Source organism: Brienomyrus brachyistius, chromosome 14 (genome assembly GCF_023856365.1).
Source record: "Brienomyrus brachyistius isolate T26 chromosome 14, BBRACH_0.4, whole genome shotgun sequence".
Classification (NCBI taxonomy): Eukaryota; Metazoa; Chordata; class Actinopteri; order Osteoglossiformes; family Mormyridae; genus Brienomyrus; species Brienomyrus brachyistius.
In genome coordinates this window covers 6,429,205-6,456,767 of record NC_064546.1, presented here as the reverse complement: position 1 = coordinate 6,456,767, position 27,563 = coordinate 6,429,205, and the positions used below count along the sequence as shown (strand labels likewise).

The window sequence follows — 27,563 nt, the reverse complement described above, 5'->3', positions numbered from 1 at the left end:
TCCATTGCCACCCCAGATTATCACCCCCCCCCCCACTCTGTGGTATGTCTTTTAATATGGTGCTGATTGGAACATAAATTAATATATGCATATTTACAATAACAAACATACTTAAATAAAAACCAGTGACACATATATTTGATATCATGGAGCGATGTTAATGATGATTTGATGATTGAAGGAAATTGAATTACTTATACATACAAGCATGTTAAAACATCAAAAAATTTTCACAGTTCCATTCCACAGAAGGATCCCAATATTTCCTATTAATACATCAATAATGCATAACATAACTTCAGATCCAAACTATGCAACACCCCCTGTAATTAATCACAAGTAAATCACAACTGACATCCTGAGAGGGGTAGTATAGACAGGTATACCAAAATAGCGTGAACTAACAAAATAATAAAGTCCTAGTAAACAACCAGGAAAATAAAATGGGCATTGGTTCAACTAGGTGTAGGATTGGGCTTTATGGTTTGGGTGTGTGTGCTGATGCTGGGAGGCAAAGCCCAAATGCATTTTGTGTTCTTTATTAATAAGTACAAATGAATGAATGGGATTGTCACTTGACCTCAGGACATACATGCTTCCCCCACTCCTCCTTCTTACACTATGTACAAAAATTAGTTCTTCAATTCATCTGGCCATGATTTTGTTCAAAGCAAACGTACAGGGTCATTCCCTCAAAACCATTTCATAAATATATATATTATTAATAATTAAAAATTGGTAACAATTTAATTACATAATCTAATATTCATCCATGTTCTGTAACTGCTTGTCCTACTCAGGGTCACGAGGGGTCTGGAGCCTATCCAGGAGACTAAGGGCACAAGGCAGGGAACAACCCAGGATGGGGTGCCAACCCATCACAGGGCACATCCACACACCATTCACTCATATATGCATACCTGCGAGCAATTTGGTAACTACAATTAACCCCAGTATGCTTTTTGGACTGTTGAATGTTTTTTGGTACCCAGAGGAAACACCACGATGACATGAGGAGAACATACAAACTCAACACATATGGAACCCTGATGAAAACTCAGACTCGGGTCCCAGAGGTGCAAGCCAACAGTGTTAACCACTGCACCATCGTACCGTCCCAATTCTAATATTGCACTTTTCATTTTTTTCCACAACCCCATTAATTAACCAATGTATTTGTCCTACAACTACTGACAGCTTATTTCATTGTTTTTCCCTTGTAGTTTTAAAATAATACATATTCAAAGAAAGACTATTCTGACATATCAAAAAACACTGCCGTCAAATGTGTACATTGGAAAATTAATAAATGGAAGCTAATAATTTAATATGTTTTATAAATATAAACGTCACAAAAATGTGGATTGTTACCAAAATATTTTATTAAAAAAATACTGGTACAGCTTTAGCACAATTAAGCAGGTAGGCCTATTGACTTAAAAGGAAAATATAAGATATTTATCATTTGAAGCCATAAATGTACGCTTTCTTGCTCATTCATCATCATGGCCTGTTAATATCACTGTTTCCACATGTCCAGATACCACGCACGGAAATTTAGCTAGGTTTTGTGCAACAATGACATATAATTTTAATATGCTTAATGTAATGGGTTTGTTGAAATACTCACACACTATAATAACATTGGCATAGACACTACTAGTAAACATGGTTTATACACATACGGAAGGAACTATGAATTTATGTGCGACGATATTCACCTCCCTCCGCCCGATTCCGTGATTACAGATATGTTCTAATATTATTACTTAATAGAATTGTCTCGTCGCTATTTTACGAATTTATCGCTCAGAACGAGCAAATGTTTTTCTGCATGACAATACTGCACATTATAATTAGGTACCCAAAAATTATCAAATGAAAACATTGTATGGCCTACTCTACGCATTCATGTTATGTTTTTTTTACAGTCGCTCTCCAAACCAACGGAGGAAATTAATATTTAAAATAAACGGAATAGTGTCACTCTGATTAAGTAAAACATTCCGAGAAATCGTTCCCAATGATTTATAGCTGGGTCAGATATATTTGTGGCTGTCACTGAACATGTGAGACAAACAGAGACAATATCCAAGAGGTACATATCACAATTACCTTTCGCTAAGAACAATGACGCTATATTTGCTCATTATAAAACGCTCACCCCAGCTATCCTTGTCTTTGCGGTTCCTAGCCATGGAGCTGCCAGGTATGTCAGACAATTATTGCGTGTGCTGCTTCGATTGAATAATATTCTAGTAAGCGAACACGCAGACGAAGGAAATCTCTTTCATTCAACGCTGAGAATGCTTTCTCAGGAAAAAGGAGGATGGATGGATGAAGCCTCAATCTCATTTTAGATACAACCACGGCTTGTAAATGCCACCAGGGGGAGTGATTCGCGTTATCTTCGAACACAATACCTACAAGTAGGCTTAAGCAAACCAATCTATTGAATTGGAAAGTTGCCCTGTTGATAGCTGGCAGCTGCATCAAATTACATCTCACGCGAATTTACTAGGGAAAGCAGATTTAAAATGAATATGCTTTTACAATGTATTCATCTGATAAACCTATTAATTTTTCCCGTCCCACTTTAAACCTACTTAAATGGACGAATTTTATATGAAAAAAAATATGAAACATGGCCGTTTGAATGTTCAACCGTTTGGAACGACATTTACTTTACGTTTAATGATCATACCCTTCACTAAATGTCGTGAATAGTTAAAAGAGTCATATGATATTACTTCCTTTCAATGAATTTTCAGAACAGTGCCATCTATAACACTTTATTGCAGCAAACATGAAATTTTTCGATATAATAATATTCGTCATAAAATGCAGAAATCAAAAACTTTTGTTTCTAATAATATGGAATCGGGACAATCTGTGATCAATGTTCCTTATATCACGCCATAGAGTTTGCCTTATTATTTACTTTGCAAATAATTCCGTAGATATAGATATGTACAGACAGGAAATGATATAACGGTCTACGAATCTTGAGGTGAAGTATACTTTTTTTAATTGGTTCTGCAAAATAGCGTGTGTGCGGCTGGCCTCGGGTAAGTGAGCTGTAGTGGATGAGTTCCTTTTGTGCAAAACGTTTTGTACAGACATCTAGACGCTTGGTGACTTCTGGGTATTTCAGGCGCTCGTTTAAAATATTACGTAGATCGTACGAGCTTATATACACTTAAACGTCGACAACTAAATATATATTTGCTAAATATTATGGTTAATTCTGAGTCATCAATGTGTTTTCTATTTCTCAAAAATATTTGACTTAGATCTGTAAATGTTGTGTATTTTTCCTAAGTACTCATAGTTACACTCTCTATAGCTAGCATAGCTAGCCTGTTACTAGTTAGCCGTCTGGTGAAATAGTTGACTCGCTACAACTTCAAATGATTAATCGCCAAGCTGTCCTAGAAGGAAGCAATCTTTTAGTCAGGTAAGAGGATAAAACTCGCAAAAATATAAACAGGGCAGTTTAATATTTCGTATTTTTATTTATTTGTGCCAAATGCGTAACTGGCTTGTTGAGTGTTGCCAAGGAGTGCTTGCTATGTGGACGGGCATTAACTAACAAAATTAGCTGGCTAGAAACAATCGATTTCTCATTTTCCCCTTTATTTCAGGAATATTGTTGTGTTGTATATTTACCTATGGAAAATTGTTACTAGTGAGAGTGATATTTCCTTCATATATTATGAAGAATGCGAATACAGACATTACATTTGTGATGTGTGGTTTGTCTATTAGACGCTTTCAAAACGACGTACTAAATGTTTATTTTTGTATATACGAACAAAAAATATTTTTACGAGTTGATTTCTTACCATAATTACTACTTTGTGTTTATTGACAATCTTTTTTTTCCTCTTTCTTAACAGCAGGAAATGGGCCAGAAGCCATTTTTGAAAGTAAAAACTTCGCTTCTATAATAAGGAAAGGAACTAGTTGCCTAGATGGTAAAGACAGAAGATTTCTTTTCTGTGATGTTTTAATGTGAAAGATTGAACGGCATGGATGTGAATACCCGACCTAGCGGGGAAATTCAAAGGAGAAATCCACAGCATGATTTTGAGCTTATACAACGAGTTGGGAGCGGCACGTATGGGGACGTATATAAGGTATTTATTATGATGTTTCTTAATATTGCTTTTGTTGCCATTAGTTTACAGAGAGTGATTGTGCAGCGATGATTGTGTACTGGTAACCGCCCGTAACTCCGTGGATCATCATTTAGGCGCAAATATTCACCCACACACTTTTTCTGTAAAACTCTGGTTGACTATCTGTAGTTGGCTAAGTATTTGAATAAAGCGTTTGATTAAAATAGCGTGTCAAACAATCCTATTGTTCACATTAAATTAATCTCACGTGGAGCTTGCTGATTGTTTATTTCAGTGGTATGTCTTACACTTTTCATTATGGTAAATATACAGTACATGTTTTTCGGTACCACGTGTGTGGATGACTAGCAAAATAAACTGCTTTGTTACTGTTATCTTTGATGGTTATGTGTCATGAATACTTGAATACTTAAACTGCACTAGTCCGAATATTTTCTTTTGTTTTGTGAACACTTAAAGTAATGTTTGACCTTGATGTTGTAGAAAGCTGCGTCATTTTGTATTAATATGTATCAAACATTTTAATATAAAGTTTACATATTCATATGTATACATGCATGAGAGTTGTTTGTAAAAGTACTTTTAGATGTTGTATTAGAAATACCATAATAACTGATTTATCGTAGCAAACCAAGCTTTTCCAATGAGCCTGAAACCATTTAAATTGTCTCACCACCACAAAAGAGTAGAGAATAAGATTTGAGCTCTAAAAAACCGTTTAAACTATATAATAACCCTTAGCAGTAATTGTTTCAATGGGATTCCGAACGCATCTCCCGTTTTACAGTTTTAAATGTATGCAGTTTCATGACATGGAAGAGTTAGTTCATAAGTCTTTTTCTTTGATTTCAAATATATTGTTATATGGTTTTTATATATGTACTTCTAAATATGCTGTATAAGTGAGGTGCAGTTTCGGCTTCGAAAATGGGAGCCGATTATTTACAAAAGTCAAAACTTTTGTGAAAGGATCTATCCCAGAACAGTTTTCTTAGCCAGCTCTTCTAGATCTTTACCTAGTACGGTATTACAGGAATATTTGTACTGCATTAAAATGTTTTGTTATTGTTCTATACAGTACTGTGCAATAGTCTTAGGCAGTCACAGAAACTGATCTTCATGATCTCATGATGAGAAAATGATCTTCATGTTGATGTGAAACTGTTACATCTGTCAAAATGTGTCAGCTTAGCCATTTCAAAACCTTTACTAAAATCACCAATATATTTGCAGCACCCATCTAATTCACCCATGTATTTTTTTCACTCAATACCCCAATGAATTTATTTAACAAATCAAGTTAATTAATTGAGCTAGCAGAGAAATTTAAGAAATGCATAAAATAGCTGGGGTTCCCCTAAGGAGAGGTTTGGGAACCAAAGTGAAGTTTTTCTAGCTGGCCAACAAAATATCTAACTTTTTGGACAGAGGAAATTCTTGTTTGTTTTTTTATTGTGATAATGTTAGATCGCATATGTTACAGCGTTAAATTGTCTTTTTCTGAGGAAATATATACTTACTACCAAGATAGATAGCCATAAACATTTTGATTGACTGGTTAATGTTGTTAAAGCTGAGAGAAACAAGCTAATGATTTTTCGCTGGACATAAGAGCAGTTGGGGCTACCAGTTGCCTTGCCAGTTGTCTGAATGAAGGTCTCTGGTCACATATACAGTTGCAGACTCAGAATAACTTTATTAAATAATTACTTAAAATTTCATCAATATAAGGGTGCCTTGAAAATGGTATTCCTGGTAGAGTATGCAAGTTTTTCTTGTATGAAAATTATATTGAAAAGGATCTTCAGAAAATTAAATACTAGAACTGTCAGAAGAGCTGTCAGGTGTCAATCTGTTTTTTTAAAAGATCTTTTCAGCTTGTATGAACTTTTTATGTGAGTCTGAGAATGTTGTGCTCTCTAGCATGGGCGACTTTTTTTTCCCCCTATGTCCATTATTGTAACTCTACCAACTTTCAGTCTGTGGAATTGACAGCTGGTTTAGGTAATTATTGTATGGAAAAGATTAATGTAATGCGCCTTCAACACTAAAGTTAGCTGTTGTTTCTGTGGTTATTGATGGATTAACATTTTTTTTCTTTCACTCTAACCTTTCTCAATATTCTTTAAATCTTCATCTTCTGCTTTAAGTGTCATGTCGTCAGTATGTTGTTGGTTCAGCCCAACCTTTGTCATATGTCATGGATGTACAAACATAATGTAGTAATTTGTAATGGTGTAACTGTTCTGAAACCAAGGCCGAAACCGCGATACAGACATTCATGTTCTCTTGCCGCGATTCTGTCGAAACCACGACACCCCAGTCCTAACACCGACCTACTGCCACCACTGCAAGTGCGTTCTGTTCATGTTACAAAACTCATTATTCATTTTACATTTAACATTGTAACATGTTTTAATCACAAAGTAATTATTGTATTTAAAGTAAGGGCATGCTGAATATTATATGAATATTACACATTACACCTATTTTATTGCCTTCCAACTGTGTGTCACGTGACTTGGTTCAATCATAATCCAGTGGTCACACCTGCAGTAAAAGCTAGGCTTGTTTCATTAGCTCAAGATGGATAATAACCCTTTTTAGTGTTACAAATGGCTGGTGATTAATAAAATCCTGAATGGGTTGTATTAAGCTGACATCACTGTCCAAAGTACACGTAAATGAAAACGAGGCGGCAGCCATTTTACTGGGGAACTAGTAGTAATAGCAGCAAGAATGGAGGAAAAAAAAAAATACAATAAATTTAAGCTTCTTTTGTATACCTTTTGGTTAGTAAAAATCAAGGCAAAGTAACCGAAAAACTACCGGAAAGGCAACAGAAATCTTAGATACATTGAAAAAAAACTTAAACCAGGGTACTGTCAGGATGTGGCATGTTTTGTGTTCTGAGCATTTCCTTACAAGCAGAGATTGGCAGTATTTAAATTAAATGTACTTAAAATACGTACATTTATTTTTTATTATTTTGTCATTTGTTACTAGATGAAAAAAATCAGTTACAATTTCTCAAAATAATAATTTACATTTTATGTATTTTAAATGCTTAATCAAATGTCATTTTAAGAACCTTCATCACCAGGCTTACAGACTTTTAAATATAGCCTATCATCATCTTTAACAGTAATCCAAGGAAAGAAGCTGCTTTGATGATTTGTGCAAATTTCCTTTATGTAAAGTATGTAGTAAAATAGGCCTATATTGCTCTCTCAACGTCAGTATAGGACAGAAGGGAAGCGCACTTGTAACTGAAAGACTGTAGGTTCGAATCCCTGATCAGCAAGGCACTGCTATGGTACCCTGTGCAAGGTACCGCCCCCAAGCACTGCTACAAGGGCGCTGAATTAGCTGCTCCCTGTTGTGTCACATTGTCACAAATGGATTAAATGCAGAGAACACATTTCATCGTTGTGTGCTGTGGTGTGTCAACAATGACCATTAATCATTCAATTTTAATTCTAAAAATAGAGCATCATTTGGTTTGTCATATATGGAAGCCATCATTAGCTCTAAATCAGGCTAGCTACTTTTTGTTCCTAAGGCCAAAATTAAATTTGTATTAGCTGAACGTAGAAGTTTTTATAGCAACTGAGCCTGTGTAAAGGGAAGAACTAACTGGTAAACTTGAAGTTGCATATTATATACGTCTTATTCAAATTATTATTTCTTGAGTGAATATCTAAAAAAGTTTGAATTTGGCCATGTTCGGCAAAGACTCTGTAAGACAGAGGGAAGTTCACATATAATTTAAGAAAGCGTCATTGTGCCTCATTGCATGTTTAAGACTTTATGGTCAAGTGTGCATGGCGATATAACTTTTGAAGGAAATAATCTGAAGAAATAGCTCAGCCCCTTTTGCTTGAACAAAATACAACTTTTTATAGTTCTGAGCACTTATTATACATTTTGCTTGTATGAAGCTTTCTTTAACATTGAAAAGAAACATCAAATTTCCTGCATCTGAGCAATGTACATCTTCACTATTCCCTGGTAAAATGGCCACTACACTCAAATTGTGACACAATATGCATGTAGCTTAATACAACTAATTTTTTCACCATTGTTTTCTTATTTACCCTGCCCCCCCCAAAAAACATTTTTAATAAATAAAATGAGTGATGAACCAATCAGTGGTTAAAGAACTGAGGTCTGAAGCAAACTATGGATCTGGAGAATCGTTCCACTTCTAGCAAAATGAACTTTATTTAACTCCATTAACAAGCTATGGAAAAATTGCTCCATTCTCTCCTGACTGACTCAAGGCCGGCTCATACTTCTTGGCACAAGCGCAACACTTGCATACCCACTTTGTATATGCATATGAGTTATCCAGGTCTTTTGGATTAATTTTGTCAACATTTTACTTATTCAGTTGCTTGAAATATATTTATTGTGATTCTGTCAATCTCTGACTTTTTTTTTTTTGTTTTGTAATCTCTTGGTTAATATGACAGCCTCTTCCACTACTGGGGGTTCTTTTATATATCTAACCCCAGGATGTGGCTCTTGCAGTGGGTTGCTCAGCCTGTGTGTCAATGAAGGTCCAACAAACAAGTAAATAATCAACATGGAATACTTGGGCTACATTCACACTGCCATGCTGAAGTGACTCAAATTGGATTTTTTGCCTTAATGTGACACATCTGATCTTTTCAGGGCTGTGTGGATGCGCAAATCTGATCTTTTCAAATCGAATTTGTGTCACTTTCATATGTGGTACTAAATCGGATACGTATCCGATTTGCGACCTGAATGTGAACGCTCAGATCGGAATTCATGTGGCTTTTTGCTTATATGCATGCACTGACATCATCAGCCTGCAGTGCAGGCTCGTACCCACACATCTCTTGGTGCAGCAGTTCCAGCAATAACTGCGAAAAAAGAAAAAGCTAGCCGCCTGACTTTTTTCTCCTTTTCGACCTGCTCATGTACAGCTAATTCACTTTTTGTCGTCCTCCAGAGCAAAGTGCAATACACGCGTGAGCTACTAACGCCTCATTTTTTAATGCCATTAGTCGTCCCACAGATATGACGTTTTTTGTTGTTGGCGATGCAGTTGACCCATGTAAAAATGTATCAATGTGTGCATGTGTGACGTTTCGGAGGACTGATGCGTTCACATTGCAGTCAGATACAAACCTGAAACTTTTGGGGACACTTCTTCAGGTCCCCATTTGGATAACCTCAATTTTATAAAAATCTGTGAATGCAATTTAAAAAGTAAAAATGCCAAAAGTCTTTTATTTTGGTTGATTGCTTATGGTTAAGGTTAGGGCTGGGTAGGGGTTAAAGGTGTCCTGGTTGGGATTAGGGTATTTCCCATAGAAATGAATGGCCGGTCCCCATTTAGATAGGTAGACCAACATGTGTGTGTGTGAGTGATAGCATATTTATTGCACATTGTTCTATTGCACAGTATTCAGCTTAATAGAGGCTGGGACAAATAAGTTTTGGTGATTTGTTTAACACTTTGGCACACAGAGTCTCCTTCCTGATGGCAGGGATTCATATTCAGAGAAGAAAGGGTGTTGGGAGTCAGTGTTTCTTGCTTTTGTAACTGTCTGCTTATGTAGTCTTTGTATGGACTCGTTTTCTCTCCTCCCTATTTTCAGTGCTGTTTCATGAATGTTGGCAAGCTTGATTTTGGGCTGAGTTGTTAGGTTGTCAAACCATGCAGTAATACACACACCATACCATCTTAGTCTGCCCAAAAATAAATAAAATGTGTTTTCCAGAATTTGAATTTAGGATTTTATGATCAGTGGTCATTGTTGGTACACCGAAATGTGTCCTTTGCATTTAACCCGTATGTGACCTTGTGATATAGCAGGGGGCAGCTAATTCAGCACCCAGGGAGCAGTGCTCGGGGTACCTTAGTGGTGCCTAGATGGTCGGGGATTCAAACCAATATGGTCGGGGAATCTAGCAATATTTCAATTACATGTGCGCTTCCCTAACCATTAAGCCTTCACTGCACACGGTGGCTCACTTGACTGATTTTTCTGTTTTTTGATGACTATTGGCTTGTGGTCCGTCACTTGCCTTGGGTCAAAAACCATCTCCTGTGGTTTGATGACATTCAGAATGAGAGGTTATTACACCACTTAATAAATAAATCTATCTCATGCTGATACACAGACGGGTCTTTATCCTTATGTACAAGGCCTAGGATCAGTGTCCTCTGCAAATTTCATAATATAATTGTTAGGGTATACATTCCTACAATCATTGGTGTACAATGTAAAGCGTGTGGGTGACACTACGCACTGTGTAACTCCAGTGTTACAAGTTATGGTCTCTGACAGTGTTCTGTTACCCTTTACTAGCTGTGTCCTATTGGCTAAAAAAAAAAAAAAGAATAAAACAATTTAGTGAAAGTAGCATTGACACGCATATCCTTAATCTTTTTGAAAAGTATGTGGATTTGCACCATATTAAATGCTGAGCTAAAATCAATAAATTCTAGCATAAACTTTTGTGTTCTCTAGGTACTTAGGAATAAAGCGCAAGATGCAAGATATTGCATCATCAGTGCTATGTGCCTGCTTCTAAGCAAATTGGTACCCATCTTGTGTTGACATCTTTCATGAGCAGGGACACAAATTTTTTTTTTCAAAACATTTCATTAGTCGATTGGGTTGAGAAACACTGCTTTAGTTCATTTCAAGGGATGTCCCAATCCATTCAGTGTTTATATGCTCATTCAGATTTTCTATCCAATCTTTTAAGAAATATTTAAATAAACAAACGCATTCAGTAGGCATCAGTACATTCCTTGTCTGATTAAGCCTTGCATTTTCACAGAATTCCTCCTGCTGATGTTTCTGCAAGTGCCTAATTAGATTTGTTATATTAAACAAAGCTTTGAACTAGTTAACACATTTTACAGACACAATGTCATAGTTTTACACCAACATGAAGATCATTTAAGCATTTTCTTTGACAGCCTAAGACTTGCATAGTATTGTAATACATACCTGCTGTTTTCTACCTATCAGGAATTTGTTAATCCAAAAGGTAGTGTGTATTTCTGTGGGTTACAACTGATAACTTTCTGATAACAGGTACAGAGTAATTTTGCTGTTTGGCCATTGAGCAAGGCTCCAATTGCTCCAAGGACTGGCTGACCCTGTTTTCGTAATTGTATGTTACTTTAAGTTTATTTGTAGTTTTAATTCAAAAAGGTAAAACCTTCATAAATGCTATATTCATTACACATAAAAATGAAATATTTCAAACTTTATGTTAAGGCTGGTGGCTCATGAAAATCAGAAATCCAGCGTATCAAATTATTAGAATATTACTTACATTCAATCAAAAAAGGGATTTACAACTTCTGAAAAGGTGTGTTCAATTTATACAGTCAATACTTGGTTTGGGATCCTTTGCCATGAATTACTTTCCCCTTACGGCGTGGCATGGAGACAGTTAGCTGATTGATTGTGGTCTGTATTTTTGGGTCAGGTGTGTCTCATCTTCCACTTGACAATACCCCATTGATTCTATATGGGGAACAGGTCAGGTAAGTTGGCTGGTCAGTCAAGCACAGTAATATCATGGTCAGCCAATTAGTTGTAGTAGTTTTGGTATTGTGGGAAGGTGCTAGGTCCTGCTGGAAAAGGAAATTGGTAGAAATGCACTGATCGATTGGCCAAGGACCAGAATCGGCCGATTTTCAGCTTGCTTGGCCTAGATGAGCGTATATCCGATACCAAACGGGTCCATTTTAGGCATGTGCCATCATACGCAGTGGTACAGGCAATAGCTTCGGAACTGCATGTACACTCACGGTCACACGTCGTAAGTGAGGAAGTTCTTCACTGCGAGTGAAGATGACACTGAGCTTGCAATTTGCAATACATGTAAAGCCAACGTAAAACGGCTGTTTTTCACCCAAAATGTTTTACTGATTCTAATGGAATTTTTTTAAACAAAAAAGATACAATTGAAGCTCCAACATTCATTATGAATATGAAATATGTAACAGAAAACTTTTTTTTAAGTGTGAATTATGATGATTTTATCAAATTGGCCAAAAGCTAAAATTAAAGAGTGATTTTTCAAATAGTAAGATATTAAATTGATCTTGTGGCATCAACAAATATTGGTGTTCTTTTCAGTCATCTGTTGATATGTGCTCTGTAATTGTATGATTTATTCTTGTTATATATTTTTCCATTGCTGTTTGATGTAATTAGCATTGGCGGCAGCCAATCCGATTTGTTCTTTGTTTGCGTATGAATATAAAGTACTTCTGGCTATTAACAAAAATGGCTCCAGCGTCTATGATTCTTTAATATAATATTTCGGTCTAATATTGAGTATATTTGCAAGAACCACTGAATAATTCATCTCTTCTAAGAATGTCTTCAGTTTGGGAATATGCCACAAAACGAAAGAATCCAATTCCAAAAGAGCTAGAAGGTCAATGTGGACGATGCAATAAAATCATCAAATGTTCTGGAAACTCCACGACAATGTTGAAGAATCATCTGAACATACATGGAATTGATTTAGGTAAACCTGCTGGAAGGTATACATCTAAGGAAGAGCCTGTGAACGAGAAGAGAACAAAAACGATTGGTGATTTCCTGGAGTGAAACAGTCTGAAGGAGATTGTCACTGATTTGGATACTGATGGAATATCGATTAAAGCTATCACTAGAAACAAATATATATGGCAATCAATCTCACGGAACGGATTCAAACTTCTAGTGAATGAAAGCGATGTGATGAAGCTGGTGCATGATGATTATGACGAAAAGAGAAACAAAATGTTGACAGCAAGGGAAAACTCGAGAGAGGAGAAAAATTTAGCATGACTGCGGATGAATATACAACTGTGAGAGGATGTTGATTCTTTGGAGTCAACCTTCATGATATCTATGATAAAATAACAATCCCGACAGGTCTCGTGCACTGCTCTCGATATGGTCGAATTAATTAAACGGCATTTGAGCGTTTCTGAATAACAATGGAGAGGGATTTGGTGGGATCTAATCAGGATGGCGCTGCAGTAAATAAGAAATACATTTGCCACATCGATGTTATCGGACAGTTCTGCTTAAAGCATGGTCTGCACTAGAGCCCTACATTGGGACTGGGGTCCCATGGGACCCAACTGAAATCTCGCGTGAGTGGGTGGTTTAATTTGTGGTAATTTGCACGGTATGTTGTCTTGTCTTGTCAATTTGTACTGTTATGCTTGTGTCCTGTCTGCACTTATGATGTTGCTCTGTCTTTGTCCTGCTCTGTGTTGCACCATGGTCCTGGAGGAACGTTATATCATTTCTCTATATACTGTGTGTATGGTTGAAATGACAATAAAACCGACTTGACTTGACTTAAGGTTGTTGCGGGTGGGAGCGGGTGACTAAAAATAGACAGTGGGTTCCAAGATTTTTGGCAGGATGGAGAATGTAACTGATGTAATTTATTTTGTGATATATTTTCATGTTTGTTCTGAGCCATTGTATTAAATTGTGATGTTCAGCTAGTTTAAATGTATTTCTTTGAAATTGTTCAGGGTTCTCTTCTGTTTTTAAGCTGCTCTTATTTGTTTATAATAATTTGTATAGATTTGGTTATTGTTTTTTTATAACTGTGCAGATATTTGCACATCTGATTAGTTTTTGGGCTCAGTTTACATTTATTTGCGATTCAAAGTTGAGAGATTTTTGTTGAATTAGTTTTATTTAGTTCTTGTTCTATTGGAATATAACATTTAATCCATATAAACTTATTTCATCATACAATATATCTTAATGGATCTGCGGGTGCGGGTGGGATTGGACAGAAATATTGAGGGAGCGGGCAGGGGGTGACAGAGACAGATAGCGGGAGTGGGCGGGAGCTGGATTAAAAAAAAAGTCCCACACAGGGCTCTAGTCTGCATCTTGGAGTTTGAGACACATTCTACAAGAAGAGTACAGAGATGGACGATTTAAACCTGTATAGTGACGATATTGATGAGATGGACAATTTTGAAGAAGGCACAGACTTGGAAGTGATCAGCGATGATACATTAGAAGGAGATGTCGTTTACCACAATTTGCTCAAGAAATCACACAAGCTTGTCAAATGCATCAAAAAATCAATTGTTTGAAATAATGTCTTTAGGTTGAAAGTAAAAGCTGAGTTCGGACATGAGATTGAACTGCATCTTGACATGAAGATGCACTGGAACTCCATCCAATGTTAGAGCTGCTAGTGCAGACAGATTTTGCCATCCGCGAGACACTTACCAAATTCAAGGTGCTGGAAATGATTGAGACACTGGATTTTTACACTCTCAAAACTCTTCTGAAGGCATTGGAACCTGTGGAACTTGCTGTCGAGAATCGAAGTCGAGAAGACGCAACGTTGTTCAGTGCTGACACAATTTTAGAATTCATGTTCAACAAGCTCTCTAACCTGAATAATGACATTAGTACCATCCATCCATTTTCCAAATCACTTATCCTTCTGGGTCGCGGGGGACCCAATCTCATGGAAAATTTGAAGTGTCGCATTGAAGAGCGATTGAACAAGGATGTCATGAACCTCTTGTGCAGTCTCCGATCCATCTGTCGACCCGTCAAAAACTACGCTAAATTTCACAGGAAATCTAGCGTCTCATCTATTTCGAGTCAAAGATGTAGATGTCATCGAACGGTCGTCAAATGATGCTGAAAGTTTGAACTTGAATTGAACTTGAATTTGTTGCTTCAGAAAGATGGATCATCAATTGCAGTTGGAGGGCAAAACAGTATTAAATGGCTCAAGTCTGAATTCACGCTCTCCAGTGCACTGAAAATCTCCAGAAATTGTACAACGCAATTCTATCTGTTAAACCAACATCAACGGATGTTGAAAGTTTTTCTGGTCTGTACGAATTTCTGTACAAAATTAAGATCGCGTCTCTGAAAAGTCGCTTAATGCACTTGTGTTCTTGAAATATTAAGTATAAGAAGTAAAAATATATTGATTTAGAATTTATCACAAAAGATATATAATAAAACGGTGTTCAAAAAAACAAGCTTTTGACTCTCAAATTAGTGAAAAATATGGGAAAAAACAGTAACAGCTTTTACAAATTGAAATTTTTCAAAAATGACTTTTTAGAAACCCTTCTGAGATTTAAGTGAGAGAACATCCTGTTGTTTTAACAATTTCTTTTATTATGAAACAAAATTTTTGCAATGAAGAAAAGCTGATTTTTGTTTGTATATGCTGTCAATTATAGTTCTTAGAAAGAAAATTGGAATTGGAAAAAATCAGTATTGCCCAGTCACACTTGCCAAAAAATCGGAATCGGCCAAGAAAATTGCAAACGGTGAATCTCTAGAAATTGGCATCTCCATGAAGTCTAGCTCTAAAATCTCTTGGTAGACGGCTGCATTGACTTTGGACTTGACAAAACACAGTGGACCAACTGCAGCAGATAACATGGCACCTCAAATCATCGCAGACTGCGATAACTTCACACTGGACTCCAAAACCCATGGATTCTGTGCTTCTCCACTCTTCATCCAGCCTCTAGGACCTTGATGTCTAAAAGAAATGCCAAATTTGCTTTCATCTGAAAAGAGGACTTTGGACCACTGAGCAACAGTCCAGTTCTTTCTCCTTAACCAAGGCACAATGCTTCTGACATCATTTCTGGTTCAGAAGTTACTTTAGAATACGACAGTTGTAGCCCCTTCCCTGAAGACATCTGTGCATATTGGCACTGATAGCAGCCTCAGTCCATTCTTTGTGAAGTTCTCCCAAGTTCTAGATTCAACTTTTCCTGACAATTCTGCAGCCATCCATGTTGCTTGTGCACCTTTTCCTACCACACTTTCCAGTCAACTTTTCATTAGTATTCTTTCATACAGCACCCTTAAAACTTTTCAGCAATGACCTTCTGTGGCTTACTTTCCTTGCAGAGGATATTGATGATCATCTTCTGAACAACTATCAAGTCAGCAGTGTTCCCTGTGATCATGGTTGTGTGTATATCTGTCTAGTTCAGTACAAAGTATTTATTCTGTTCGAATATTTAGTCAAACTTGAAATGAGATTCTAATATTTTGTGATGTTTGTATTCACATTGTTTGAGCTGTAGGCCATAATTATCAAAATGAAAATAACTAAAATGTTTCATGTAATGAATCTACGCTATATTAAATGTTCACTTTCTTAAATGACTGGAATATATTGCACTTATTCACAGTATTCTTATTTGTTTTAGATGCACCTGTAAATTAGTGTAGGTGGGGACAACATGTTAGAGCTGATGGTATTAAACACCAATAATATCCTGATGTAGTCCCCTGAGCAGTCAAGATGGTGAAAGGTGTTTGATAGTGACTGATACATGTGGGCTGTGTGTTTGTGGATCCCCACATGTGACGGAGACGGAATTGATAATACAGTCAGGCCCATAAATATTGGGACATCGACACAATTCTAATCTTTTTGGCTCTATACACCACCACAATGGATTTGAAATGAAATGAACAAGATGTGCTTTAACTGCAGACTTTCAGCTTTAATTTGAGGGTACTTGCATACAAATCAGGTGAACGGTGTAGGAATTACAGCAGTTTGTATATCTGCCACCCACTTTTTACGGGACCAAAAGTAATGGGACAATTGGCTGCTCAGCTGTTCCATGGCCAAGTGTGTGTCATTCCCTCATTATCTAATTTACGAGGAGCAGATAAAAGGTCTAGAGTTCATTTCAAGTGTGCTATTTGCATTTGGAATCCGTTGCTGTCAACTCTCAATATGAGATGCAAAGACCTATCACTATCAGTGAAGCAAGCCGTCATTAGGCTGAAAAATAAAAACAAACCCATCAGAGAGATACCAAATACATTAGGTGTGGGGAAATCAACTGTTTGGAACATTCTTAAAAAGAAAGATCGCACCGGTGAGCTCAGCAATACCAAAAGAGTTGCAAGACCACGGAAAACAACTATGGTGGATGACCGAAGAAATCTTTCCCTGGTGAAGAAAAACCCCTTCAGAACAGTTGGCCAGATCCAGAACACTCTCCAGGAACTAGGTGTATGTGTGTCAAGGTCAACAATCAAGAGAAGACTTCACCAGAGTGAATACAGAGGGTTCAACTAAAGATGTAAACCATTGGTGAGCCTCAAAAACAGGAAGGCCAGATTAGAGTTTGCCAAACAACATCTAAAAAAGCCTTTACAGTTCTGGAACAACATCCTATGGACAGATGAGACAAAGATCAACTTGTACCAGAATGATGGGAAGAGAAGAGTATGGAGAAGGAAAGGAACTGCTCATGATCCAAAACATACCACATCATCAGTGAAGTATGGTGGTGGTATTGTCATGGCGTGGGCATGTATGGCTGCCACTGGAACTGGTTCCCTTGTATTTATTGATGATGTGCCTGCTGACAAAAGCAGCAGGATGAATTCTGAAGTGTTTCGGGCAATATTATCTGCTCATATTCAGCCAAATGCTTCAGAACTCATTGGACGGTGCTTCATAGTGCAGATGGACAATGACCTGAAGCATACTGGGAAAGCAACCAAAGAGTTTTTTAAGGCAAAGAAGTAGAATGTTATGCAATGGCCAAGTCAATCACCTGACCTGAATCCGATTAAGCGTGTATTTCACTTGCTAAAGACAAAACTGAAGGGGAAATGCCCCAAGAACAAGCAGGAACAGAAGACAGTTGCAGTAGAGGCCTGGCAGAGCATCACTAGGGATGTAACCCAGCGTTTGATGATGCCTGTGCATTCCGGACTTCAGGCTGTAATTGACTGCAAAGGATTTGCAACCAAGTATTAAAAAGTGAAAGTTTGATTTATGATTGTTAATTTGTCCCATTACTTTTGGTCCCTTAAAAAGTGGGTGGCAGATATACAAACTGCTGTAATTCCTACACCGTTCACCTGATTTGTATGTAAATACCCTCAAATTAAAGCTGAAAGTCTGCAGTTAAAGCACATCTTGTTCATTCCATTTCAAATCCATTGAGGTGGTGTATAGAGCCAAAAAGATTAGAATTGTGTCGATGTCCCAATATTTATGGACCTGACTGTATCTCTGTGGTCAAGCCCACGCAAAAGGGATAATGGTGTGTTCACACCTGGTATTAACATGGTTCTTGGGTGATTCAATTACAAGCACCCAAAATGTATTGAGAACTCACTGAGTTTGGATCGCTCAGACCACATTCATAGGTGACCTGGGACGCATATGATCACATTCTTATAGCAATCTGAACGTGAATGTGTCCCGGGCCGCATTGATGGACCACCTACTCAACTGATGTTCTCGTGTGGGTGTAAGCAGAATGTACTCAAATGCATGAGTGGTATTTAACATATGATTTATGCCAGAATGTCTGTCAGTGCAGAATTGGCCACTTAGCTGTAAACTGCATTGTGAACAACAACAACACATCTTTTTTTTCTACAACATCAAAATATAAGTTTGAATCTGCTAGGAAGTTCACTTAATATCGGACTGTCATGAACTATTAACAAGAAACCTTGTCAAAAGTGCGCATCGTTAATATTCTGTGCAAATTCAGGAAAAAATGAGTAAGAAGTGATTAAAGATGTTTTGGAATTTGCACAGATCATATTTAATGCAAACTTTAACTTTCTGTCACTATGCTTTAATATTGGTGAACCGTGCTGGTAAAAATTGCATGAATGTAAAATTAAAGTGTGTAGCTAATAATGTATGTTCAGTAGCCAAGAAAAATGTATGTCAGTAGAAACATATAATACATACATTTAAATACATATAAACATAGCATAATTGTTCATATAGTTTTGTATTGGACTATCTGGGGGTTTGAACTCCTACTCAGAAATTCAGTCCCACTCCAGTGAAACAATGAACCTCTTCCTTGAAATCTTGACAAATTTTAAGATTCGTCGGTTATGTTTAAATCTTACATCATTCTGTTTGCACGTTTAATGAGTTCGTACACACTTCTGCTCACAGGAGGACATTGGTTGAGCATGCTAGCCTGGGACACATTTGCATTCGCACTGATATAAGAATGTGACCATATGCGTCCCAGACCACCTCCAAATATGGTCTGACTGATTGGATTTCAATGCATCTTCAATTCACTTTTGGTGCGTTCACACTTGTAATTAGTGCTGTCCACTTATGATCTGATCGCCCAGGACACATTAATGCCAGGAATGAACAGAGCCTTATAGTTGGTGATGTCATGTAGGCCTTTCCACACTGACGCTGGGTCATTGGTTAGAAATTTATTCTACTCCTTGTCAGAGTATCTCATTTTGGCTGCTTTAATTTCCTTTTGTCATTATTTTTCTTAATTGGCTATTGAGGGTACTTCCCCATCACTGCAGGCTGCTTTTGACAGATGAAGCTGGGTAGCAGTAAACAAGATTTTGTCATTGTTTTTTGGGTGGTGATTCACTCAGTTTAGAACTTATAACCATAATCGGATGGTTAACAGTTCAAATCCCCAGGCTGGCACACTGATACTGCCATTGGGCCCCTGGGCAAGGCCCTTAACCCTCAACTGCAGAGGCACTGCACATTGACTAACCCTGCACTGTGACCACCAAGCTTGCTGTCACCTGGATATGGAGAATACAGTGGGATAGACGAAACCAAAACTTTCCCATAGGGATCAATACAGAATGACTATTCTATTCTACTATTTTGCTCTGTTTGATTTTGGTTCTGGTAGGAATGCAAATAGCCTCACAAAAGCTGATATAAGACATCACTGTCCGTGTACATATGCAGATTTGTGGTTTCCAGTTCAAAGATGCTGTAATTAGTGTAGTCAAAAGAGACTTGTAGCTTTTCCTTGGCCTTTCTTGTTGATTTTTTCACTTTGCTAACCTCAGGTTTAGCAGTTTTCAATTTCATTTGTCGCTTGGGATGAGATTGACCATAGTCATTGAACTGCATGAAAAGTGTTTTTTTCATACACTATTACAGTTGTTGGGAGTGTTCTTGCCTCAGGTGGAGCATGTAATATATTTTTTGTATTTAGACAACTTTACTTGGATTTCCTTTGCTAACCCCCCCCCCCACCCCCCCCAAAAACCATGACAATGTCATGTCTGAATGTTATAGTAAATTATTGGTTATCTGATCAGTTAAATACCTTAGTCCATCACGCTTGCAGGCTTGAGGTTTGTGGCAGAAAGTCAAGTAGGCTTTGTTATCATACCCTCCATATACAGGTATACAGTGGCACAAAGTAGCGCTCCCACAGGATTCCCCAGTGATTACACAATTAAAAACTTGTTTGCTACTGATCAGGTAGTAAAATTGTGAGTTTGAACCCCTCTTGAAATTTGTTCCTGCATCTTGATTGGCAAAATCCAATGAGGGCGATGCCACTCTCAGTACAATAGTACAATATTTATGTGACCAATAAGTGATGCTGTGGCAGCATAACTGAGTGGAATAAAAATAAAATGACTAACAATGTATTAGATGTTAATAATCAATATTAATAATTCAGTTGTATATTATCATATTAAAAAAATACGAAATTTGCACGGCCTGTTTTTTGAGACCTCATGATGTCTGTGCATCAGTCTCAGTCCATTCTTTCCTTCTCATTGCACCATATTGTAATCTACTTTCAGCAGGTGAAATCTGGGAATCAGTAATGTGCTTTCAGGAAAAACCTGATTTCTGTGAAGCACAGGAAAGGAAAATGGGGCAGATATACTTTTTGTTGTACCGAGAAGTACCAGCTTGTCCATTTTGTTGCACAAAAAGTAGATTTACCATAAATGGTGGACAGAAGTGTATGTGGGCCTTGTTCCATAAGTCTAACAAATGTGCCGTGCACTTTCATCTGTCTTTTATGAACAGACCTGCAGAACTGCTGACTAGAATATCCATAAAGCTATATGAAATTGAAAAATCAGGTATCATATTAGGCAGCAAGCCTTTCTAATGTTTAGCAGCATTCCTCTATGTATTGCAGTTGTAGATTCACTTTTGAGACAAACTAACAAAAATAGAAATGCTGGGCAGTACCACACTATCTTAATGTCGCTCAGAAATAACCTGTGAACACATTACTCAGTCATTGTTTTGCTAAAGTACTTTATTATTATTATTAATAATAAATAAAATCATCAGTGAATCATAATTATCAAAACAATGGAATGATTCAGTCTATGACATTTATCTAAGATTAACAAAGTCAAAACTCTAACATTGACATTGTTGCCTGTACTTGTGAGTCATGTAAGTAATGAGGGTGGATTCAAATGTAAATAGACTTATTAAACATACTCATATGAAATTGTATTGATTCTTAATTTAAAGTATGGAAACTAGAACATTTCAAGTTTGTTACCTCTCAACCACTATGTTGACTGTGAATCCTGCTCCAGCCACTGACTGATGGCCCGTTTAATGCCACTTAATACAATATTGAATCATTACTATTTTTTTGAAGCCCATTTTACATTGTCCTATTATCAGCAGTATCTGTCAAGCCAAATACATTGGCTGTCCACTGACTCTTATTGTTGCAGCCGTCTGCTTCTGTCCTGTATTGCTGCTACATAATGTAGGTGTTATATTTTGTTTGGCAGGCTTTTTAAGATGTTTGCTGTAAGTGACCCTGACAAAGGTTTAAAACTCAATGTAATATTCCAGATTTCTTGCCCCAACAATGCATTGTGCCATAAATAGAATAAATTTTAACATGATAAAAAAATTTAGTGGTCAGTTAGGGCTGGGCAATATGACCTAAAATCAGTACTTTTTACAGTATTTATGAACATTTACCTCGAATGAAAAATTCACAATAATTCACAAACATCTAGAATATCACAGCTACTGAAAGGAAACAGTTCGTTTTACAGTTCACATGAGATTTTCTTTTCTTAATGTAAAATTATTTAAATGCTGTTAACTGGGACTGCTCACGTACTTAGTCTGCACTGTGTATACTGTTATTGTACATTTTGTGCCTCTGTTTGGGACTGTATGTATGTTTGCCAGTGCACTATGTTCTTGATGTTGTATGCACCAGAATTTCCTAATGGAATTCATAAAGTAAATCATAATTTATGGTTAATATTGAATTAAAATAAAAAAAGCGATTTGTCTCGTAGGGTCCCGCGATCGTGAGTTCATGGACACCTTAAACTATATAACCAATGCAGTGTCAAGTTTCCAAAGCAATAGTGCTTCAAGGCAGTGCTTCAGAACCTCGTGTCACATGAAATTGTCACGTGATCACTAGAAAAGATGTTTTCAAATACCCCTGCCGATCTCAGACTGCTTCAGGTTCAAGCACGCACAAAAATAATTCGCCATTCTCAAGCTTCGCCATTCTTAGGACCCAGCATGCGCAAAATAAAAGAAAAGAAAATGACCATAAAGTAACGATATTGTTGCAGTGCTGATCCAGATGTAAATGTATTTAATGTATTCCGAATGAATAACGCAACAGATAATGCGGTAGATGCTTTAAATCATTATACCGTCGAGAATAACTAAATTAATATCCAGATATTTTTAGATTTTAAAAGTGATAAATATCTAGGCACGACTCTGAAAGTTATCGTATATAACTACTGATGTCCATAAAAATGCTCTTTGCGTTTTTGTGTGTGCATTTTATGCATAAACAATAAAACTTTAAACAGGAAAAGATGAAAACGAACATATTAAACGTGAACATGAAACATAGATCGTGCACAAATAAATGCGTAGGATATTTTTAAATAAACACGTTATATAGATAACTACACTTTAAAATCTAGTGAAACTGTTTGAAAGCCTTGATACCTATAGTCTCGTTGTTCCGTTTATTGCCACTATGCGTCAGCAGCGCCGCCATCTTGGAGCGGTAATTATTAGATGTACACGCCAAGCTGTAGATATTTTGGCCTTAACTTCCTTAATAATAAACGTATTTTCTTATGTAATGGCTCAAATTAAAGCACATGAGCACCACAAATGTTTATTACTTTATTTACAATAACATTACCAGGCACTATGAAACAATTATTTGATTAGCAATAAAAACTACCCTTTAATAGCAGTAAAATAAGTCAAGACGAATATTACATGAGCATTTTTTATTTTCATGAGTTGCTTTAGAAACAATAGACATCAACTATTTTTGTAGTTATGAATTTTTTCAAGTTAAGCATGTCAACATTTTAAATGACATGTTTAGTTTGTTTAATGACATTGATTAATCTTAAATATCATTACTTTTATAGCATCAGGGGTATAATTAATTTGTAACATCCAGCACTCAAACACATACACCTTTGTCCTGATACTTTCTTTATCATTACTACTACAGTGTGCAGTAACGGAATGATCTAAAAATTTGTGATTATTGCTGTACAAAAAGTCAATACATTCGGCTGTTTTAAATACATTTTATTAAACATGTTAAAAGGTTTTTACAATGATAGAATAAGTTAAACAAGCTCACCATTACTACCCACCACTACTCCGCCCATTTATCTAGTACTGCTGACAGTATGCTCAACAAAAACAGTTGACAAAATCAGTAGTGAACATTAGCATCAGCAAAGAACATTATGTACAAATAGATATTAATTAATTATTTTTAAATTAATTTTTAAAGCATATTCAAATTTTATTTTATAGCATATATAATATATTATGCATATTATGTCATTTGACACATATCCTTTCTTCATGTAAAATATGTATGAAATTAATGTACAAACATAGGTCCTACATTCATGTACAATCCATATTAATTGAATGTGTCATTAGTCACATATGTCCTTTGTTCATGTTTAACAAACTATCAGACATATGTCCTATATACATGTACAATGCATGTAATGCAGTAAATTAATATTCTGTCATTAGTAGTTTTTATGCATAATTCTGTGAGAACTGAAACAGGATAATCCCACCAGCACCCCTCCTCTATGGATATTGCAGACACTTTCAGAACAACGCGTACAAGTAAGGCAAATAGCATATTCCAAAACAGAATTTTAGAGACCATTGCAACACCTAAAAAAGTCTAGCATCGTTCTGTATTTGTGTAGGCTCTGCATGAATGTTTTACATGAACAGTACGTTACTAATAAGGGAACAGTAAGTTATTCAAAGCCATTTATAAAAATGCAGAAAGGTTTGCTGTAATTTATTACTGAATGGGGTCCCCGGTATTTAAATGCAATATAATATTTAACTTGTCTAAAAAGTAATTAAGTGAGAACTTAGAATGACCAGCTAGAATCTGAAAACTTCAGTTGCTTTTCAGTTCATAGAGTTAGTATCAGATGAGATCTAAAAATAACGATTAAATTGATCCACGGACTCACCAAATAATACATTAGCCATAGATCACTATGGTCATTATTTCGCACTCGGCTCCCACGAATCTGTGTTTCAAGGCCAGGAGAGAGGCGTTCTTCGTCCTGCTATGCTCCTGACACCAGCAGCTCTCTGCACTAGCCTTCCCACTGTGGCCCAACTGAAGACCCGTGGCACTAATGTATCATCCTGTTTAGGGAGGATTCTAACTTACAAGCGTTCAGTCATAAGCCCACAGATAGTAGTGTTGCTCCATTGGCTCATCTGCCAAACACATGCACCGAATTTCTGAACCTGTGGTTCAACTCATACTAGGCAAGATTACTATTGCAACAACGCATGATCAGTAGGGTGAAACTAACCTGTCTCTTGGCGGTCTGTATGTAAATAAGAAATTGCTCTTAGTGACTTGCCTGGAAAAATAAAGGTTAAAAAAAAGGTTATAGAGACTGTCCCCGACTTACACTTACACTGACAACTCACACATACAACTGAAGTTTAAATAAATAAATCAATAAACAAATAAGCAAGCAAATCATCAGATAATTAAGTGTTAACAAATTTGGGTGGCCATACACCCAGCAGCGCTATGCTACCTAGTGGGTGCTGCATGCCATACAACAATTGTTATAGGAAAGTACTTTACTGTATGGCAGGATGACCATCCCAGCCTCACACACATCTTCTGATCTCATTCTCACACCTAGAAGTCAGTCCACTTATCCTATTCTGACATGTGTACATTGCGACCTATGACCTGTCTGTCAGAACAGAACCCATTCATGAGTCAGGGACGTATCTGTATCAGGATGTTTTGCATAGTGGATGTGAACTCAACAGTCTAGGCAGAGCAGCAAATTCTGATACAGAAGTAGGAACACAGATGCTTTTAAGAGCTATGGGTCTTATTCTGGACTGGCATCCTGTCCAGGGTGTATGTTGCTGGTGATGGGGTCCAGGCCACCAAGTGACTCTGATGAGGATAAGTGGTTAGAAGATTGATGAACAGAGAGTGAATCTCTGGCATTTACCTAAGGTGAGCCAAGTTAAGGGGCTAACGTTTGTTCATCCATCAGTTTTCCGTAACTGCTTGTTCTACTCAGGGTCATGGGGGGGGGGGGGGGGGTTCCAGAATCTATCCTGGAGACTATGGGCTCAAGGCAAGGAACAACCCAGGATGGGGTGTCAACCCATCTCAGGGCACACCCACACACAATTACGCTTTTCTCCTCCTCACTCATTTATGTTAAATTTATCATAAACGCACCACAGTGTCTATTGTGTTTTGAGAGTCTGAAAGCAAAGACGAAAATTATTATGGTTGCCTTGGAGAGCACATGCGGAGTTCATGCAATAGCAGAGGCACTAAGCCTTACAGATTTTTTGTTAACATACACTAGATAATCTTTCAGAACTTGCCAAGTTTTGCTTCCTCTGAGTAAAAATGTTTTAGTATAACATTCTGCCTTATCCCAGTTGACGATCATAGTTCTTCCAACGTGACAGTTGCATGTGTATAACAACGCACATTTTGCAGACCCAGTGAGAGCAGCACAGACTTTATAAGTTTCTGGATTTTTTAGTTTTTTCATGGCAGTTTTTATGTAATATTTTTTTCTGAGATACCTACAGTTTACTGACTCTTCACTGGTTATGGGAAATATACAAAAATTGTGCATATTTCATTTTTCTATTTTCCAGGCTCGAAACATACAGACAGGAGAGTTGGCTGCTGTGAAAATCATCAAACTTGAACCTGGTGAGTTTGCTCTTTACACCTCTTTATAAAATTCTATTTATTCTAAGTGACTGATTTTAAGGTGGAAGGACTTAAAATAGTAGTGCCTATTGTGGAAAAGTGGAGGAAGTTCCAGGTGATTTTTGAAAGGTTGAATTAATACTTTCTTTGTAATTGAAGTATTTTTGGGGTATACTATAAATTTGAAAATGATATATTACAAACAGAGACCACTAAATCTGGGGTATATGTGTGAGTATGAGGGCACCGTGTCAAGAATTTTCCAATACATTCAATTCAGTTTAAATTAATTTATTTTATACAGACGCGCCTCTACTTACAAACTTTCAACTTATAAACTTTCAGACATACGAACGAAGAGGACTGTCAAATTGTCCAAATTGTGTTCCTTGGTCTCCCATTTCCTGTCTGCGACATTTTTTTTCTGCACGCCAAATCTGCCTAGTACGGCTTCTGGCTGCTACTCCCGCCGCGGCAGCTTAGTGTGCATGCTTCCAGCATCCTAGTTCTTTGTACTTATGTATACCCTTAAAATGATGTTAAATAATGACTTGTGAACATTTCAAGTTATGAACGGCCGTTTTATTCCAGTTTTTCACTTTACATTGAAACTTTTGACTCTAAATAATGAACTACATGATCCATCCGTCCATCCATTTTCCAAATGCTTGTCCAATATTGGATCACAAGCATGGGTTACAATGTATCCCAGGCAGCATAGAGCACAACAGAGGGATACACCTCAAATGGAATGTCGGTCCATATAGACTTTATTTGCTCTCTGTGCTTGTCATCCATCCATCCATCCATCCATCCATCCATCCATCCATCCTGTCCCTGTCCTACTTTCTCAATGTATATTACTTTGGATGAAAAACATCTGATAAATAAACTACATGATGTCAGCAGCCATACCACATGCAGTTCAGACTAATCCATCTGAAGCTAAGCAGGCTTAGGCTTGCCAGTACTTGGGTGAGAGACCAACTAGGAAAGCTGGGTTGTTGGGTGTGGCCAACAAGGGAAGCCCATGGTGCCTTCTTTTGGTCCTGACTCTGTAAAAGTCATAAAAGATCCCTGGGCATCTTTCGAAAGAGTAAGAATGGTACCCTTATGCCCTGGCTAAAATTGAACTTGACTCGAGCATGACATGAAAGCCAAAAACAATACTGAAAATGATTAAAATCTGATAAAACAATATATAAATATTAGTATTACATATTATTTGTTGGTGTAAAGGCATTCTATATCTTTAATATTAAAAGTCTTGGCTTGAGTACGCACACATCTTTGTCTCAGCAACTAGCTTCACTCGTGTGTTAGTTGTCTTTGTGACTATG

General features: G+C 37.0%; 2 protein-coding genes across 8 annotated transcripts in view; one reads left to right on the top strand and one right to left on the bottom strand.

Annotated features, from left to right (window-relative positions):
* Positions 1-2,354, bottom strand: part of atl1 (atlastin GTPase 1) — a 33,691-nt gene extending 31,337 nt beyond the window's left edge. For all 5 annotated transcript variants that reach the window (XR_007382239.1, XM_048974158.1, XM_048974159.1 and 2 more), the window contains exon 1: positions 2,165-2,354. Coding sequence is in view for 4 of the 5 variants with exons in the window: in XM_048974158.1 (XP_048830115.1) it covers positions 2,165-2,198 (34 nt within the window). In the remaining variant the exon portion in view is untranslated. The remainder of the gene's footprint in view (positions 1-2,164) is intronic.
* Positions 2,355-2,994: 640 nt separating this feature from the next.
* The window catches only part of map4k5 (mitogen-activated protein kinase kinase kinase kinase 5), a 113,881-nt gene continuing 89,312 nt past the window's right edge, over positions 2,995-27,563 (top strand). Inside the window, exons 1-3 of one of the 3 annotated variants that reach the window (XM_048974129.1) lie at positions 2,995-3,068; positions 3,900-4,139; positions 26,166-26,223. In XM_048974129.1, the coding sequence (XP_048830086.1) occupies positions 4,032-4,139; positions 26,166-26,223 (166 nt within the window). In that variant the 5' untranslated portion in view covers positions 2,995-3,068; positions 3,900-4,031. Of the gene's footprint in view, positions 3,069-3,095; positions 3,458-3,899; positions 4,140-26,165; positions 26,224-27,563 lie in introns of those variants that run through there. The other 2 variants (XM_048974130.1, XM_048974128.1) reach the window with 2 other exon arrangements.